Here is an 18,838-nt window from a genome sequence, read left to right on the forward strand (position 1 = left end):
ACCCCACACAGGCTGGTGCCAAGGACGAGGGCTGGAAGTGGGGCAAGGAGGCAGGGGCCAGGCCCGGGTGCCAGCAAGTGTGAGCACAGGGCTGCCGGGGAGTCTCTGGCTTTGGGCCACATTGGGGGTTGTTCTGGTCTTTGCAAAGTGGCCAGCACTTGTTGAAATTCATTCCAACCCAGCCCCCGCCCTCCCTCAGCCTGTCTTCCAGTGAGACCTGTCCCTGTCCCCAGGCCTGGAGCTCCCTTCCTCCCCCTAGGACGCAGGGAATTCAGGCCCCAGGTTTGCTGGTAGCAGTGCCCTCAGTGGAGTCCCCCTTTGCTCAGGGTGCTGGCCACATGTGGAACATTGTCTCCGTGGACGGGGAGAACAGAACCCTCCGCATGCTCCACAGCGTCCCGGGAGAGGTGGTCCATGGCCGCAGGGCTCCGTCCGTGTGTCTGGGCTGCAGAAGGGCTCCCAGGGCTGGCCCTCACTCAGGTGCAAGCCTGTCTGTTTGCGGACTCGTGCACAGCTCCTTACAGTTGCTGTCCCACACCCTGGCCCTGAGTCCAGGCCTGCACTCCCCTGAGCCCTAGCTGCCTGCTGACCTTCTGGGGTCTCTGTCACTTCATCCCAGGCCCAGGGAAGTCATCACCACACAGCAGAATGGGCCGGTGTCACAGCCAGAGAAACAGCAAACTCTTTCCCTAACATTTGTAATTAAGTAAGATTGTCGAATATCTTCAGATGGGACAGCACCGGGCTCTTCCCGTAGGGGAGCCCCGAGAGACCCCCCAGGCCCGCCAGGGGCAGGCATCCCCCTGAGCCAACATCGCCAGCCTCTCTGCACCCAGAGGTGTGCAGCCAGGCCATCCTGGAGCTGGAGTCACGTCCTTCCTCTGGCCTGTAGCTCCCTGCCGGGACCGAGGGAGGTGGCTGTCGAGCCCCTGGATCAAGGGGCCAGGCCAGCGCCCTGACACCCCTACCAGCTGTGCACTGTGTCTCAGGGCTGGGTCCCGCCTCTAGACAGCCCCCAGCTTGCATGTCCCCTGAGCCAGGACCTTTCTCAGATCCACCCTGGTCTGTGGTGGGGGGGCCGCCTTGGACCACCCCTGCACCCGCCCCTTCTGCTCCTGCCCTGCTCCCAGCTGCACTCTGCACAACTTCTCCAAAAATGCCCCTGAGCTCCCTGTTCCCAACCAAGGCTACAACCCCCCCCTCCCCAGGCTGGACACCACACTCCGTCACGCCTTCCCGCCAAGCATACCAACACACATCTGTATTGTACTGTGGACATATCCGCACCCCTGGGCCTGGGCGTTGTCTTTAGGCCCCTTGATTCTGTGGGGTGGACATTTCCCTGGAGAAGATCGTTAGCCCTGCAAGCATCGCTGTCCACAGACGCACGAATGACGCCACGCCGTCCACAGCACTGCAAGTGATCTTCGCCAGGTCGGAGCATCAGTCTCTAGATCAAATCCTCCTCGGAATGTGGCAACGTGTTACTTGTTTCCTCATTAATCAGCGAGTCACATAGGATTTTTGCCTTGTGTTCGTTCTGTATTGTATGGGAATCACGAAGACACCCTCTGTTAAAATGTACCGTTTAACGGTTTGGCTACATTCCTGATAAAAATTCCAACCGTTTTTTTTATCTAGGAAAAAAGATTTTGAGGTTTATATGGGAGTTTGAAGGGCCAGGAAGAGTCGAGTCAGTTCTTGAAGCAGAAGCACATGGAGGGAAGACTGGCTCTCCAGAAATCAAGACTGATTACAAAGCTGGGGCGTCTCAGGTAAGATGAGCTGGAGAGCTGAACAATCAAAGGGTCACTCACAGAGGGACACTCACCACATGATAGCGGTGGCCCTTAAAACATCCGTGTGCATGGGCACACACACGTGCACACACTCACGCAGGCACACACACACATGTACACACACGCATGCATGAGCGCACGTACACACATGCACACACACGTGAGCATGCGCGCGCACACATCCGCATAGGCACACACATGCACACACACACTTGTACACATGTGTGCATGCACACACATGTACACACGAGCACGTGCAATACACACGTGCACAAACACGTGCACGCTCACAGGCACACATACACACGTGCATGTGGTGCACACACATACACACGTGCACACACGCACACTAGTACACACATGTGCACGCACATACATGTACACACGAGCACGTGCACACACATGTGCACAAACACACACATGCTCACAGGCACACATACACACGTGCATGCGGTGCACACACATACACACGTGCACACACGCACACGCATGGACCTGCACACATGAACACGTGCACATACACACATGAGCTTGGGGCAAGGACTTACGCACAAAGGGCAAACCATAGCATTCAAAAGATAAAGCTGCGTGGCTTCAGAATAGGAGGGTTTCTCAAACAAGACCCAATACGCACCAGCCCTAAAGTAAAGGACGGACAAATTGGAAATGTGGAATTTAAAGCTTTTGATCAGAAGATGCCACCACGAGGGCCCATGAGAGCAGCCACGATGGGGGGAGACGCTCACTGTCCTGGGAGCTTTAGGACCAGCTGGTCTGTGCCTGCAGGAACGCGGCGGGGTTCTGAGGGTCTGTGTGAGCGAGGGGTGAGCTGTGTCTCGGCGGTCCTGACTTCTCCGCCCTGGGCAGGAATAGCTAGGCACCCACATCTCCCTTCTTCCCTCCGTCGTGTTCCGTAGTCTTCCACGTACAGCCTTGCACGTGTCTCCTTAAACTTGTTCCTAAGCATTTCATTCTTTTCCTGCCCTTGTCAGGGAACGTTTTTCGAATTTCATTCTGGGGACACCTGCTGGCTCCGTCGGTGAAGCGTTTGCTTTTAGCTCAGGTCATGATCCCAGGGTCCTGGGATCGAGCCCCACGTCAGGCTCCCTGCCCAGCGGGGAGCCTGCTTCTCCCTCTGCCTCTGCCTCTGCCCCTGCTCCTGTGCTCTCACTCATGTTCTCTCTCTCAAATAAACAAATGAAATCTTTTTAAAAAATTTTGTTCTGGACTGTTTGCTGCTCGTGCATGAAAATACAACCGATCTTTGCATATTGATCTTGATCCTGAAAACATGCTGAAGTCTTAATGGTTCTGGGGGTTTTGGGGTGAATTGCTCAGGGTTCTCTATAGAGTCACGCCACCCGCAAAAAAAGACAGTTTTGAATCTTCCTTTGCAACCTGATGCGTTGGCTTCATTGTTCCACCTTCTTGCCCTGACTTAAGGAGGCAGAGTGGGGACATCTCCGAGAAGCCATGCTGGAAAGCAACCTTGGAGGCCCAGCCCCTCGCCGCCGGGCCGTCGGGGAGCAAGACAAGGACGCAGCAAGCAGTCTCTGCACTGGGGTCCGCGTTCCCAGCGAGAAACTGCGTTCCCAGTGAGCAAAGCCTCCCAACTACCTGGCGGTGGTGCGAACGAATGCTCCCGTTCCAGGGGAGACCCCAGCTTCGGGGTGGGGGCGGAGGGGCTCGGGAACAGGGAAGGTCAGGAATCGCCAGGGTTTCAGGCGTCCTCACGGCCACGCCGTAAGTTCAAAGACAAGGCAGCGCTGCCTTCAAATTCCTGATGGGAAGTTTCTCCGACGTATAAATCCCGATGCAGCTGTCCCACTGAGCGGGACAGTGGAACGACAATGTCACACACGCAAAGTCTCACAAACCTCGCCTCCACACTGTCTCCAGGACGCCATTCGAGCACGCGCTCCACCGGAAGAAATCATGTGCGAAAAAGAGGAGGATGCGGGAGGACGGCGCCCAGGAGGGGGCGGGGCTCCCGGGTGGTGGGGGTCAGGCTGGTGGCCGGCGGGGGGAAGGCAGCCCCGCAGACACGGAGGACGCGGGCTCCAGGAGGGGCGTCTCAGGACCAGGGGAGACGGCGATTCTTGGTCTCGACTGTGCTCACAACAGAGAGGCGCCTCCTGGAAGTTCAGGGCTGACCCGGGAATAGGCACGTAGAAAATGAAGCAGACGAAGAAACGAACTCCAGGGGAAAAGAAGTACGTACAACGACGGTAATATAAGCGCGGGTCCCTGTGGGTCTTCTGTGAGTAACACTCACAGTGAATATTCGCTTAAGCCGAGATACATTCCCAGCGTCCTGTGGGACCCTGTCTAGTCCCTGAGTCCCCTCGGCTCTGGGCCCAGGACGCTGGCCCTGTGCTCCCACATCCCCAGCTGGCCTGAGTTGGCTGTGGCAGGGCCCTGCCCCCGGAAGCCACCCTGCTGTCCCCTGCCGTCATCCGCCCCCTCCCCTGGAGCCCCAGAGAGCGCCTGCCGTGGTCGCCATCCCGCGGGTCTCCCCTGACACTGCCCACACCTTCCTGACTTGGCCCCTCAGTAACAGCAGCTGAGTGCCCCGGTGAACACCTGGCCGGGACAGTTTAGGGGTAAGCAGGGGCGGAGAGGACGAGGGCCGGGGGCCAGGGGGCGGGGGAGGCAAAGGGGGAGCCAAAAATGAAAAATCAGGAAGTGGAAATTTGCGGGTGCCTGGGTGGCTCATCGGTGCAGCGGCTGCCTTCGTCTCGGGTCATTATTCCCGGGTCCTGGGACCGACCGAGTCCTGTGTTGGGCCCCCTGCTCAGCGGGGAACCTGCTTCTCCCTCTGCCCCTCCCCCTGCTTGAACTCGCTCTCTCTGTCTCTCTCTGTCTCAAATAAATAAAATCTTAAAAAAAAAAGTAGAGATGTAAGCATGTTTTTGAGAATTTAGTACAAAATCCGGAAGAATCAGCTAGAAGAGCTTCCAGCAGCTGCCTCTGGGGCGTCCACACCAGGGATGGGGGCACCGCAGGGACCCACTGGTTCTGTTACAGGCACTAAGCTGGGAAGACGGAGCCACAGGCAGTGAATCCAATCAAGTGGAACAACAGGGCCGTGTGGAACTGGGCAGTGAGCACTGACGGTCCCGTCCCACCTTCCTCCAGCTGGTCACTGGCTTCCCCCCCTTTCCCGGGCAGAAGAGCAGGGGAGGGGCTATCCTGTCATGCAAGGAACCCCACACTTCTCACAAGTGGTCCTTGGTGGCTCAGGGAGGTGCCAACACATGGCTTAGGGCTGTGGGGGGACACGGAACGGGGGACAGTCCGGGAAAGGAAGGGGATATCCGGTTGGGAGCGTTTGGGCCCCCATGTGCACATCGCGGCAGAGCTGTGCTCGGCTCACAAGTCTTGCATTCACCCCTGGGCCTTGGGTCTGGAGAACAGCTGCACCCCTTCTGGGGAGGACAGCATGGCGGCATGGCCTGGGGCGGTCTTTGGAAACCAGAGCCCAAGGGAGTAGGAAGAGGTGCACAGAGGCACTGCCAAGCCGGTCGGAAAGATCCCTGCACCCCATTCAGGGGATCCCAGGGGTCCTGAGTGTGACCAGCACCAAAGCCAGCTAGTCCCCAGCCCCTGACAGGGGACACAGGGCTCTAAGGTAGAGCTCCATCTCCCCCGAATTGCTGAGGGGGTCCAGGCTCCAAGGAGAATCAGGCAAACCCCTCACCAACCCTGAATACTCTCTTCAACTTGTTCGCTCTGCGTCTCTGAGGATGTTGACTCTGTGGGAGACGGCCACGGACGGCGGGTGTCTGGAGCCATCCCGATGCCCCAGATGAAGCTGCCAGCACTTGGCCATTCCTGACCAGACAAGATGCAAGTCCCCACGGTCCAGACGGAGACGATGCCTTCCCACGCGGCACCGACATCAGGACGGCCTCGGGGGCCCACGACCTTCACCCGTGGGCCTTCTGGTCTCACCCCTCTGGAGCCAGTAAGCTCCCGTGCCACGTGCCCCCGCCCCCAGCGGACCCGCCACCATCCCCCCACCCCACCCCCCACCCCCGCCGCGCCCCGGGAGCACATACCAGCCTGCGGATCTCCCGCTCGCACTCCTTCTTGATGCGGGAGATCTCCTCCTGGTGGAGGTGATACACGCTCCTGATCTCCGCGGCCTTGATCTTGTCGGCCTGGACCGCGATGGTCAGCGCCTCCTCCACCTGCTTCTTGGCCCCCTTGAGCTCCGAGATCTCCTGCTGCATTTTTATCTTCTCCGCCTCAAACCCCTTCTTGGCCTCCTCCTTCGCCTCGGACAGCAGCACGATCTTGGCCTTGTCGGGGGCGCCGTCACGCAGCGCGTGCAGCAGCGCCTGCAGCCGCTGGTTCTCGTTGTCCTTGATCTTGATGACCCTCAGCAGCTCGGCCTCGTGCTGTCTCAGCAGCGCCTCGCGCACGGCCTGCAGCTCCTTCATCTTCTCCTCGTGCAGCTTCGTCTTGAGCTCGGTCAGCAGCACGGCGTTCTTGTGCTGCTCGTGCTCGCGCACCTGCCGCAGCTCCTGGTTCTTCTCCCTCTCCACCCGGCTGACCTGGAAGACAAGAGCACCGCCGGCCCGTGGGTCGGGAGCCCACCTCCGCCTCTGCGGACCCCGGGACCAACGCGGGCACGTTCGTGCTCCTTCCTGCAAAGCTGGGAGCTATCTTCCTTTGCAAACATCTCCTTACGGAAACCGCGTCCAGCCTCGCGGGTGGAGAGCGTGAGCACGCATGCTTAGGCGTCCGCGGGTGCTGGGGCCGGAAGCGCCGGGAGCCTGGAAAGGAAGATCACAGACACACGTGTGCACACACATCTGCTCCACTCCTCACCCCGACCAGGCCCGACTGAGCCAGGGATGCCCAACGGCCGCCTCACCAGTGAGCCCCGGGAGGAAGGTGCGGGCGCCCTCGGGCACAGGCCTCCAGCCCAGATGAGGGGCTGTCGTGCTCACCTTCCGTGACGTTCTTGGCCAACGGGAGGCAACTCGGGGCCCCTGCACTCTCTGTGTACAGGACGTGCAATGTCTAGATTTGGGGAAACGCTCAGATTTTTGACTGAATCTCTTGTTCTCATCTAGAACGTCCACCTTGGCTCATGACCACACCAGCTGCACGTGGCAGGAAGTCGGTGCTCAGAACCTACTATGGGGTGAAGGAGCGGCTGACCCGCCTGGGTCCAGGGCTGCAGGTGGCGCTTTGCCTCCCTCCCTGCCTCCAGGCTCTGCAGAATCGCGTGTGGGGCCAGCATCCTTGATCCCCTCCTCTCCCGTACCCCCCAAAGCCTCCAAGCCCCAAACCCAGCTCTAGAGCCGGCTCCCCCTGCTCCCCACTCTGGGCAGCTGTGTCTCCAACTCACCTCCCTCCATCCACTCGCCGCAGGAGGAAGGGTCTGCACGGGCAAAGCCCCGGCCTACCCGGTTCAGAGTGGAGGCAGAGCCAGGGGCACCTCCGTGGGCAGACAACCCCACTCTGCCACCGGGGAAGCTTCAGCCCTCCCTGCCACGGTCACTGGCACCCCAGCTAGCAACGTTGGGTTCTTTTCCCCAGGGTGATAAGCTCTGACCCTCCACCCTGGGCAGGCCCACTGCCCCCCTCCAGACTGGCCGGCAGCCCCCAGACGCCCAGCCCTGCCTCCGCACACTGAGCCCGCCACTTTGTGCCCCTTTCTCACAGCAACCCCCTCAAAGTGCCTTATTCATCCGTCTCTCCGGGACTGTGGTGTCCACCCCGTCAGAGCAAGTGTCCCGGGACACACACAGCACGGGAGGCCACGTCCTCGGCACCCTCTGTTACTCCCCATCAGGACGCACATGTGACCTGACTCACTCCGCTGGTGCTCCGGCTGGTGGTCCGGTGTCCAGCGGGGTCCACCCCGAGCTGCCCTCAGGACGGCTCAGATTCCACAGTGCCGGCACAACGTCTGGTCGCCGAGCTCTGGGTTTGAGCCTTCTAGCCCCTGACAATGGCCCAGGCGCTCGCGGGGCGGAGCGAGGCTCTGCCTGGCTGTCCGGGTTCCCACCAAAGAATGGGGCTGCTGTGAAGCCTAGCGCACCAGCACCCACTCCCTTCTCATTGAAGATGAGCTGCCCTTTTCTCCAGTTTAAGCTGAAGATGTGGGAAAGCAAGATTTTGATGGTGGTTCTCAGTCCTGGGCGGGGGGGGGTGTGTGAGCAATCTGTACTCTTGAGGAGGCCACTCTCTAGCCATTTCAGCCCCCACGGTGGGGCGGGGGGTCCCGCAGCTGGACGTAGGGGAGCCAGTGGCCTCTTGGATGGGAATCAGCAGACAGAAGAGCAAGGTGGTCACAGAGCAGGTGCTTATTGGAGCAGGAGGGAGGCGGAGGGGGAATCTCAGCCCTGGGCAGGGTCTGGTTCTGACTGTGGTCTAAGCCTTTCAGAGACACAGCGCCCACACCTGCCGCATAGTTGCCCTTCTGTCCAGTGCCCGTGACTGTCCCTGCTGCATGCAGGAAGGGCCCGGTGGAAACTCAGACCCACACCAAGCCCCTGCCCTGTGCGTTCCAGGATGCTGCGGGCAGGTTGGAGCAATGGGCTCAGATGGAGCAAATGGTGGCCACGGCCCCTTCAGAGTCAGGGTCGTCTGCCACGGCCCCCGCAGTTACTGAAGAAAGACGCACAAGCAACGTGCATGGCGCTCCCAGGAGACATTCACTGCAATTCCGAGCCAGACCCACTGAACGGGAAGACCAGCCCTATGGCATCCTTGGGCTCTGAGGTGTCCCATATATGCTCCGTGCTCCCACCGCTGCCTCTGCCACGGACCGCGGCCTCCGGGGACCTCAGGAAAGTCCGGCTGACGTGGCCGCACGCTGCTGGCGGCTCAGCGGCCGGGGCTCCTGACTCGTGGGGCCGTGGCTGTGCGTTTCCAGACATCACGGGTGGATCTCCCCTCCAGGCGATAGGCTGCCCAGAGGAAAGGCAGGTGGCCTTCTCGATTCATTCCTTCCATTCGTCCAGTTTCAAAGGACCAGCGGGCTCCCCGTGGGCCCGGCAGGAACCCGATTACTTGTCTGACTAGGAACGTGTGGGTTTGAGCATAGCTGGCGGGATTCGGGTCACTGCTGGTCTCATCCTCACTGAGGCTCAGAGTGTCCAGCTGGGCCAGTGAGAGCCGGCCCTGAAGCCTTTAGACGTGCCATGACCCTGGTTGTCTCACGCTCGCTGCAGGTCGGGCGATCCAGGCCCAGCTGCTCGCCTCCTGCCCCAGACTGTTCCCCAGGCGCCCTGACTTCTGTCAGTGGGGGTGGCATTTCGAGGCCCCAGCAGGGCCCAGGACTGCTCCGGAGGCCGGGCTGCAGGCCTCCCAGTGGACAGAGACACGGCATCTACCGCGCTGTATGCGAGATGAAATGCCTCTAATTCCCGCTAGCATTTCCAATTTCCAATATGGTTTCCAACTCAAACCCGGGCTTCTGATCAACTTCCCCCACGTAGCCTGCGTGCCTCCGTCCCCACACACGGAGAATCTGGTTCTCAAGGAAACCGGGGCTGATGGGGGAGAACATCTCATAACTACTCCTTTATCCACACGAGATGCGCAGTCGCTGGGAACACAGGAGCTGCAGCGTTCACGCCCTTCCCACAGTAAGGATCCCGGAGAACAGTTGTTTTCCCTGTTCCCTTCCCAGTGTGTTATGGCCGTGCTGTGTCTTCGTGGTCGGCTCCCGTGGCTGTGGCAGGCCCTGCCCTGCTCTTGGAGCTCTCGTTCTTTTTCTTGAGGGATTCCAGGGAATCTCTTCATTTTCCCGCTGCTCTGCCCTAACAAGGCCAACCAGGCCACGGAGCACAGGTGGTGGGGGTCCTGCGGCCTCGCCACCCTCAGACTGTGTTCAGAAAGAAACTAGGTTCAGTGCTGCCCACAGTCCTTGCAAAAACCGTGGAGCTGGTGACAGGGTGGGCCCCGGCATGACCCCCAAGTCCCAGCCCCTCCCCCAGAGGAGAGGGCTCCAGGACGGCAGGACCCCCCCACTCAGCCGGCCATCCACATGGCTCAGAACTGCTCTGGACACACAGGGCCCACGGGGATGGGCACTACGACCAGACCGCAGCCCCACGGGGATGGCCCAGGCCTGGCCCGTGACCCACACAGGCCTGGCAGACAGCAGGTGCTCACAGGACGGGGTGGCCACCATCTGCAGTCCTGACCGGACGTCATGAAGAGGGACCAACAAGCTGGAACGGCAGAGAGGTGCCCGGCCAGGACGCCAGGAGACGGGTCTCCCACCAACCCGCTCCCGAGCGGAATGGAGACGTACCCGGAGTCTTACCAGCTGTTGCATGCGGACCGTCGGCATCTGACTCACGGTGTGTTAGCAGCTAAGGTCGTGGTATTGATTTGAATGGCAGAGAAAAGGCGTGTCTGTAATAAGCCCTCGCAGCACAGCCTTGGGCCCTGCAGGTGGGGTTGTGCGTTCAGACCGCGGCAGCGCCGGGCAGGCCCGATGCGCCGACTATGTGGCCACGAGTCCTGCATGTCATCTCACCAGGGGCCTGGGCACTCCGTTCCGAACCCGCGTATGGTTGGAAGCCATAATCCTTTATGGGGCCACAACACGTTTATAGCTCTCAAATACTGGTTCACAAATTTGCTCAGCGGTCTATGGAATTTTAAATTACGTGGGCAAACCGCGCCGCTGGGACCCAGTTGCACTGCTCGTGGGCACCTTTCGTCATGCTAATTTTCTACGGGAAACGACCTTTCCTCTAATTCGGGGTCACCCTCAGAGACGGGCTATTGAGGACGAGGTCGTGTGCGTGAGGCCCCGCAGCAGAGCAGGGCACGCACGCTCGCCCGCCTGTCCTCTCCCCAGCTGGGGCGCTGACCCATGCCAACAGTGGCACTGTCCCACCTCCTGACTGACGGACAGGAAGGCCTTGCTTTGAAGAGTTGAATACATGTCCCTTATCTTACACACGAGCTGTGCGTGGCCAGTTTCCGGAACACTGTCTTGGTCGTTCTTTCAAGGTGCTGGCTCTAAGAAGAAGGCACTTTTTTCTCTGGCTCATTACTTTGCTCGCTGTGGTTCCTTCCTGCCCCGTTTTTACCTGCAAAGTCCCAAGAGGCCGTATTTCCAGTGAGATTTCTGTCTGTGTCTCGCCTAACCAGGAGGAAGAGCCCGCAGGCGCCCCCGGAGCCCCTCGCAAGCTATGGTGGGGACTCGGTGTTTCTGGGCCTGGAGGAGTGGAAGATTCTTTTCCATGGGAGGTCTGGAAACAACTGGGATTTGGGGATAACTCCCCATTATCAACTCCCACACCTTCCGTGGATGTCATGCAGACGCCACCACTCCCCTCGGACCGGCCGAGGCTGCCCACCCTGCAGTCCCGCCCCAGCCCGCCTCCTTCCCTCCTTGGCCTCGACACAAAGAGGCAGAAAGCTTGGTATTCCTAGCCCCTCCTCCCCACCTCACCGGGTTTTGAAAGACAGCAACCTTCACGTTTTCTAGTACGAACTGCAGTGAGAACTACACCGACCTTGTGACCAGGACACCGCACAGTCTGAAAGCAATTGTCAGTAAGCTCACGGTCCCCTAGTGGGTCCTGATCTGCGTTAGGACTCCCCCACCACCGCTCTCCCAGCGTCCTGGTCCAGACCGTACATTATTGGGCTCCCTCCCTGCCCCCACCTGCACAGCCCTCCATGGCCTGACCTCGGGGCCACCTTTCCTGCCGCTGCAACAGGGGATCCCTGTCCAAAAGGAGCCACCCACAGACCACCTTCTTTCGGTCATTCTGGTCTCTGTCCAGGGCCACCTCTCCCGAGAGGCCCTCCTTGATTGCATCACCGCTGACATGACTGCCTGCCTGGCTTTACCTCCCCCAGACACCTGGTTCCCGTTCCTCGGTGTCTCCCTCCACTGGGACACAGCCTGGGGGCACACAGGCACCCAGTGTTTCCCGAGTGTCAGTCTGTGGCCTGGGGAAGGGGGAAACCCCTTCCCGGTTAAAGCAGGAGCCGCTTCCTAACAGCAGGTGTAAGGCTCGCATGTCCATTCCTCCCACCTGGCCCCAGGGGAGCTCGTTAGCTGGGGGCACGGGTGTGGGCGGGACCCCGTGAGTGCAGGCTGTGGGGGCTGCTCTATGCTGGGACTGGAGCCGAAGCCTTGGCGTCCTGGTGGAAACACGGGGCCTTAGGCCCCATGCTTCTTCTACCTCACTGTCTATGTTCATGCTCCCAGCGCCGCACTCTGCTTAAGAAACGCTGAGTTCATTTCTACGCAGCTCCTGCGAGGCCTTCCATGTGAGCTCCTCCCCCTGCAGAGCTGGCTCCCTCTTTCTGGAAGCTTCTTCACCAGAGATGGTCCCACTGCAATCTCCCGACAAAGGGCGGCAGCAGGGGAGTCCTATGTTTATTTACAGCATTTCCTTCTTCACGGTCAAGTCTCCATTCGCTCAAGCATCCCTCCGTGATAAACTAACCATCAGCCCGAAATCCACAGCCCGAAGCTTGCAGCATCTACGTTTACTGGCGTCTTTCCGTGCTTTGCCGGGGCCTCGTCCACCCCGCAACTGCAGTCTGCAAAACGAGATGTTGCTGCTCCAGAGGTTTGCTGGGAATTCCTGGTGAAGGGTGGGCGCCGGGCACCAGTGGGGTACGAGCCCCTCCTCGGCCTCCGTCAGACTCCCGCCACCCAGCCAGGTTTGCGGGTGGGGACGGGTCCTGCTGACTGTCCCCAGACTTCCGCCGTGAGGTCCAGACCAGGCCCTCCTCCTTGTGTGCTTCCAGAACACCTGGAATATGCCGAAAACCAGACAGAAATCTCCAATCCCACGGCCTGGGTCTGGTCCCACGGTTTTGTCCCGCGGTTCCAACAGTGACATTAACTGTGGCACGTGCCAAGATTTCAGGACTGAGAAGGACAAAGCTGTTGACAGTCATGATTACTGGATTCGTGTTTCCCATCCCCCATGTCACCATGACCGAGGCACGCGCTGTGCGGCAACACTGGCGGCATTTCGTGGTGAGGGCTGTTGCGCTGGGCTGCGCGGACAGAGGGCTGCCGAAGCCTCGGCGGGAGACACCCGCTCATTGTCCGAGGGCAACTTCATTTACGACCTGGCTGCTGGGGGAGACGGGCGAGTGCAGGCAGGATCTGGAAAGGGGCCCGGGGGCGTTTCAACCACCCAAACATCCTGCTCCCAGCTCGTCACCGCGGGTGGACATGGGGATGGAAATGTGAACCCCGGGGGCGCCTGGGTGGCGTAGACAGTGAAGCGTTCGACTCTTGGTTTCAGCTCAGGTCATCACATCAGGATCGTGAGATCGAGTCCCACGTAGGGCTCTGCACTCAGCGGGGAGTCTGCTTGTCTCTCCCTCTCCCACTGCTCCTCCCCCTGCACGCTCTCTCTCTCTCTAAAATAATTAAATAAATCCTAAAGAAAAAGAAAAAAAGAAAGAAAGGAAACGTGAACCCCACCGGCATGCTGGGGACCCCTGAGCAGCTCCCTGAGCTGAGCCCACTTTGGAGCCCGCTCCCCCCCTCACGCCCGTTCCAGGAGGCCAGCGCCACGTTCTCAGTCCTGCAAGGACGCTGGGCCCGGGAAGGTCCAGGCCTCTTGGTGGGTATGGGTGAAGCTGCGCTTGGACCAGCCCCACGCGGGAGGACAGAGGAAGGACAGTGTGTCTGTGAGGGTCTAGAACTTTCATATTTGAATCCCAAAAGACAATGGTACACGTTAGTTCTGGGTGGTGGGGACCCGCCGGTCCGACATATTACCATCTACAGACACACACGAACGCGCTTAAAAAAAAACTAGAGTGTTTTAATGATGCTTGGCGGGAAGGTGCAGGTCTGGCAGTGGGAGCCCGGAGGTGGGGGAGGGGGAGGCTCGGGCTCAGAGAATGTCCCTGGGTCTCGGTGGCCAGGGTGCCCTTGGCCGCTCCTTCCCACCTTCCGGACTAGCAACATGGGCTGGATGGCGAGAAGACGATGAGGAATCACTACCCTCTCTGCCACCTGGAAGTCTCTTGAATGTAGGAAATCGAGCACTCCGAGTCTGTCACCTCCCTCGTGTGGCCCGTGGGGCTCTGCTCCCTGCACCCCCACATTGCAGCACAGCCCAGACCCACAGGGGAGACGGGCAGCTCCCGGCGGCTGAGGCTGCGGGAAGGCTATTCCAAGCCGTGAGGCCCAAAGCCGCTGGCTTCAGAGCAGGACCTCCCGGCACCCTGGGAAGGGCTCCCACAGGTCAAGGTGAGTCCCACAGGCCAAGGTGAGGCTAGCGGCCCCATTTCTAACAAGAGTCACAGGAAACCCATGAGCAGCAAGTCTGGAAACAGGGGACTCACCACGTGCAGAGATAAGATTTCAGCCATCTTCTCAGCCACGGCGACTGGGATGTCTGGGGGAGCGCCGTGCTCTGGTGTGATCCCTGCACACACATGTGTGCTCTGACCCACCTGGAAGAGCGTCCTGGCCCGTGGCCTCAGACGTGCACACAAGGATGCTCACGGCCGGGCCACCGTGTGGGCCTAATGTTGGAAACACCCTGGATGCCACAGGCAGGAGGAACGTGGGCACGTCCGCATGGGAGGAGCGCCAGGCCCACTCCAGTGCTGCACGCGGAGCGACCCAAGCGCCAGTGTGCAGGTAAGGAGACCAGAGCACCCAGTGTGTGGCCTGCTGTCATCTGGACGGCAAGGACCCGAACACAAACCCTCCAGAGCGGGGACTCGGGCCTTCTCTCTTGTTCCTTCTGAATTTTGTACCAAGAGGACCATCTTTCCAAAACATAAATAAGAACAGGGCCCGGGCTGCAGGATCTCCGCCAGCCCTGGGGTCTTTGGCTGGCAGTGAGAGGGCGCGAGCTCCAACCCCGACCACCGGGCGCTGATGGCATGCCAGGAGTCCGCCCCCTTCTGGCACCCCCACCCCTGGGCCGTTGCAGGACAGGTGGGCTTCGCTTAAAGTGCACGTGAAAGAGTACAATGCCGCCGTAATGGGCAGGGTCTGCAGACGTGGCAAGTACCACATTCCGATGTCCACGTGTCGTGCTTCTGAGCGATGGACGGACAACACTCTCTCAAAGCGCTTTATCCCAGGCCCGACCCACGAACACGGTCTGAGGCTCGGCCTGCAGCTGCAACCGTGGTGTGGGATGACCTCGAGGATGACGCAGCATGTGGGGGGGGGACCCTCCGTCCTGGGCCTCAGGACGTTTGCACCTTCACCCCAGGCTCCCCCCAGGCCACTGTCTGGGCTTCTTGGTGCCGGCCTGATGACTTAGTGACCTCCTGACCCACAGCAAGTGCTGGCATCGAAGCTCCCTGACTCCCTGGTCCCAACCATGGCCCCATGGCTCCGACTGTCCTGCGGGCCCACAGAGGAGGCCTGGCCACGGGAGAGGCCACACGGTCACTGTGACAGCAGCCTATGCTATCCGAGCTGCAGGCCCATCCCTGGGGCCCCTCGAGCTGTTCCTCCCCAGCACCACCGGTCCTGGTCCTGTCCCCTTTCTACAGAGCAGGGAGAGGGTAGGTGACCAGCATGGACCACAGGCTCAGCCAGCAGATGGCAAGTAAATGGGTGGGCACGGCTGTGTCCTAACACCACTATACCGACGGACGCTGCGTCTGAATTTCACGTGGTTATCACGAGTCAGGGACTGTGACTTACGTACTCACGCACTCCTTTTATGATTTAACCGGGTTGGGTCACGCGGTGGTGAGAAACCTGGACCCAAACAACCCGATTCCCCTCCCCCACCGCCTCCCAGAAGAGCTCTGCACTGGGCAGGACCCCTCCAGACCCACCCGCTTCCACATTCCCAGGAGGCCTCCAGTGAGGGGCGCGAGGGCAGAGGTTCTGACAGAGGGAGAGGACAGCGGGCCAGTGGAACGCCCCTACCCAGGCCTGGCCTGGCGCAGAGCAGGCTGTCCCGTGACCAGCCCTCACACTCCTTCCAGAGGCCTCAGCACAAGCCCCGCCTCCCCCGCAGGCCTCAAGGGCCCCAAGTGCTGGCCGTCTGGGTGGGGCTGTCTCAGGCCTGCCCACGGGGGTCGGGGTCCCGAGCGTCTGCCACCCCATGGGCCCGCCCCAGAGTTTCTAATGGCACCTGGAAGCACTAAGCCCAGCCTGTTTCCTTTATCCATGCAGAGGTCATTCCACTGTCACCCGTTCAGGGGACATTTCCCAGGATGGCGCCACTGGCCAAGGTCCCTGTGGTGGCCCCGGCACTGAACCAGGATGGTCTCCATCTCACGGCCCCCCGCCCCCACTGCCCTCTTCCCAGAGCTCTCTGTCTTCCCCAGCTGCCCTGAGAGCCCCCGCAGACCCCAGGACCAGCTGGGCAGACCCCAGGGCCCAGGAAGGTGTGGAGAGGTGGGGAGGGGGCAGCGGCGTGGGGGGCCCACCTTGCTCTTCTCCTGCTGCAGCTCGATCTGGATGTCGGTGAGCTTGGCCCGCAGCTCCTCGTTGGCAGCCTGCAGAGCAGCGAGGAGTTCCGCCTTGTCCCCCTTGCCTCTGCCGCCCGTGCCCTTCTTGGACATGGTGAGGGCGGCCCGAGGGGGGCCTGGGCTGGGCCGCGCGTCTGGGCTGGGCTGTCCACAGCAAGCTCGGGCAGGTAGCGCTCGCTGCGGCTCTGCTACATTTTCTTGCTCACCTGGAGGGAAAGCACACCTGTGAGCAGACTGGCCTCCCGCTTCCTCGGCAGGAGCTTGGGCTGCGTGTGGCCGGGTGGGGCAAGGCTGGCGTCCTGCACCCTGAGGAAGCCGTCCAGACCTCACGCCCGGCCCCAGCCGCAGACCGCAGAGGCCCTCTGCCCTCCGTACGGCACCTGTGACGGGTCCCCCCGTAGAGCAGGTCCCCGTGCCCGGCACATAAGGAGTGCTTTGGAGGTGGTCTTTCTGCCCCTTTGAAATAAGAGGTCGAGGACCCAACGTCAATGCCCAATTTCATATCTGGGTGTGTGGCCCCAGTGGCAATGGTGGGTGTGAACCAGGTGCTTCTTGGAGAGTGGGGTGGAGGCTGGGACCCCCAGGCCCCTCCAGGGGACCCAAGATGTTCGCCTGGGGAGGACGTGCACGCTCACCCTGAGCCAACTTATGGGGGGAACGTGCAGCCTCAACCACCACACGGGCAGGCACCCTGCCCCGGGCCGGCCCAGCCATCGCCCAGCACCACGCTGGGACTTCCCGCTGCCTCCCCAGGCCTGGGCTGCATTCCCTTCCTCACACGTGCCTGCACCAAGTGTGGGAAGCAGGCCAGTCGACAACTGTGTAGACAGCGTGGGCCTGGATTCAGCGGCAGGGGCGGGGCTTGGGTCCGCTCCACACTCACGACCTGGGAAACCCCGTGCCTCCGTTCCCTCACCGGCACAAAGGGGGGACAAGGACGTGGCTTCCTTCCTGCACTTTGGACATCAGGACAGTGACCCGAGCCACAGAGGTGCCTGGTGCCCCCCACCTGCCCTAGCTGACAGGCCAGGAAGGTGCCTCCAGAAGCTGGGGTATCAGGTCAAAGTTTGGCCTGGGCGCAGGCCAGGACGCTGTCACTTCTAGGGACGTGCTCTCCAAGTGAGTGCCCGCGTCCTTCCTCCTCCCCAAGGCCTCAACATACGGAATCAGGACAGAGCCCCAGAAGGGGGTGCACGGGGAAGGCCCGGGCGGGCGGCACACAAGTGAGCGGGGCTCCTAGGAAGAGCGCTCACGGTTGGCCTGGGGTGCAGAGCCAGAAGTGCGACGCTTCCAAGGAGGAGGGACCGTGACGCTGGACAGGGAGTTGAGGACGTTTGGCTGTATCCCAGCAGTGGCTCGGCCTCAGAAGGGATTCCCACAGCCCCTCAGTCCCTCTGCCCGAGCCTGCGCGGCTGACCCACGGCTCCCTTGCCGCTCACAGCCCCTGCCCGGGAGATGAAGGGCTCATTCGATGCAGGCGCGGGGCTGAGCTCTAGGCTCTTCATTCCAGTTACATTTTCTGAGTCAACCCCGGGACCATTTTGTAGATTTTCCAGCTCTGCATAAAAGTGTCTTCCATCCACCTGCAATGACGTTTCCCACTTCCCCTCGAGTCTTCACAGGTGGCGCCGAGAGACCCACGGTCCTGTTCCCGCCAGCAAAGCCACGCGGCCAGGGCTGGTGTGGGCCAGCCGCCGCCACGGGCCGTCACAGTGCTTCTCATCAGCCGCAGGACTCCCTCGTGCCTGGGCGATGTTTGGGTACCGAGCACGTGCAGAAAGGGAGCCTGAAACGTGGCCGACGAGAGCGCTACCTTCCACCGGCTCTGCTCATGGAAACAGAAGCAGCGGCTTTGGAAGAAGGGCCGCTTTAACGGGTCCTGGCTGCTGTGACCTGCCACGAGAGCTAGTGTATCCTCATCCGCGGGGCAGCCTCTGCTACTGCATTTGTGGGTGAGGTCAGGTGACGCGCAGTGGCGGGTTTCCATTTGGGCGAGGGAAAGTGTAGAAAGTTAAAAGTCTTGTTCAAACTGGAGAAAAAGCCCCCAGTTCCTTCCTTGGTCATCAAAAGCTCTTGGGGGTGGGCGTGCCTGGGTGGCTCATTTGGTTGAGCGTCTGACTCTCATTTTTGGCTCAGGTCATGATCACAGGGTCGTGGGGTCATGGGATCGAGCCCCAACTCGGGCTCCTCTCTCCTTCTTGGGGAGTCTCTCTCTCCGTCGACCCCCCCTCGCTCTCATGCATGTGCTCTCTCTATCTTTCAAATAAGTAAATGTTTTTTTAAAAAAGCTCCTGGGGGGCAAGGGCGCCTCCGTGGCAGGAGGGAGCCCAGGCCACGGTCTGCTGGCGGGTTACGTCCAGGCTGACTGCTCGCTGCTCGCGGGAGCCTCTTGAAAGGGCAGGTGGTCCCGCATGCGGGCTGTTCCGCACCGCACAGGCTAGGCCACCATTTTGGCCCCGTGGGCAGACTTGAAGATTCCCGGGAAAAGACAGACAGACATAGCTTTCTGCACATAAGCAAAGTCATCTCAGGACCCCGGCCGTCCCGCAGAAGCAGAGAAGGACAAACAGCCACGTGAGACAGGAGAGAACCCAGTCACGCGAGGGACAGTGGATCAG

The 18,838-nt window shown here is 60.7% G+C and overlaps 1 protein-coding gene across 1 annotated transcript in view; it reads right to left on the reverse strand.

Annotated features, from left to right (window-relative positions):
• The window catches only part of JAKMIP3 (Janus kinase and microtubule interacting protein 3), a 97,740-nt gene that overhangs the window by 35,451 nt on the left and 43,451 nt on the right, over nt 1-18,838 (reverse strand). Inside the window, exons 2-3 of the mRNA XM_040624572.1 lie at nt 16,179-16,426; nt 5,861-6,358 (exon numbers count right to left, since the gene is read on the reverse strand). Coding sequence (XP_040480506.1) covers nt 5,861-6,358; nt 16,179-16,313 — 633 coding nt within the window. The 5' untranslated portion in view covers nt 16,314-16,426. The remainder of the gene's footprint in view (nt 1-5,860; nt 6,359-16,178; nt 16,427-18,838) is intronic.

The sequence above is a fragment of the Ursus maritimus genome, unplaced genomic scaffold, assembly GCF_017311325.1.
Source record: "Ursus maritimus isolate PB19 unplaced genomic scaffold, ASM1731132v1 scaffold_7, whole genome shotgun sequence".
Taxonomy (NCBI): Eukaryota; Metazoa; Chordata; class Mammalia; order Carnivora; family Ursidae; genus Ursus; species Ursus maritimus.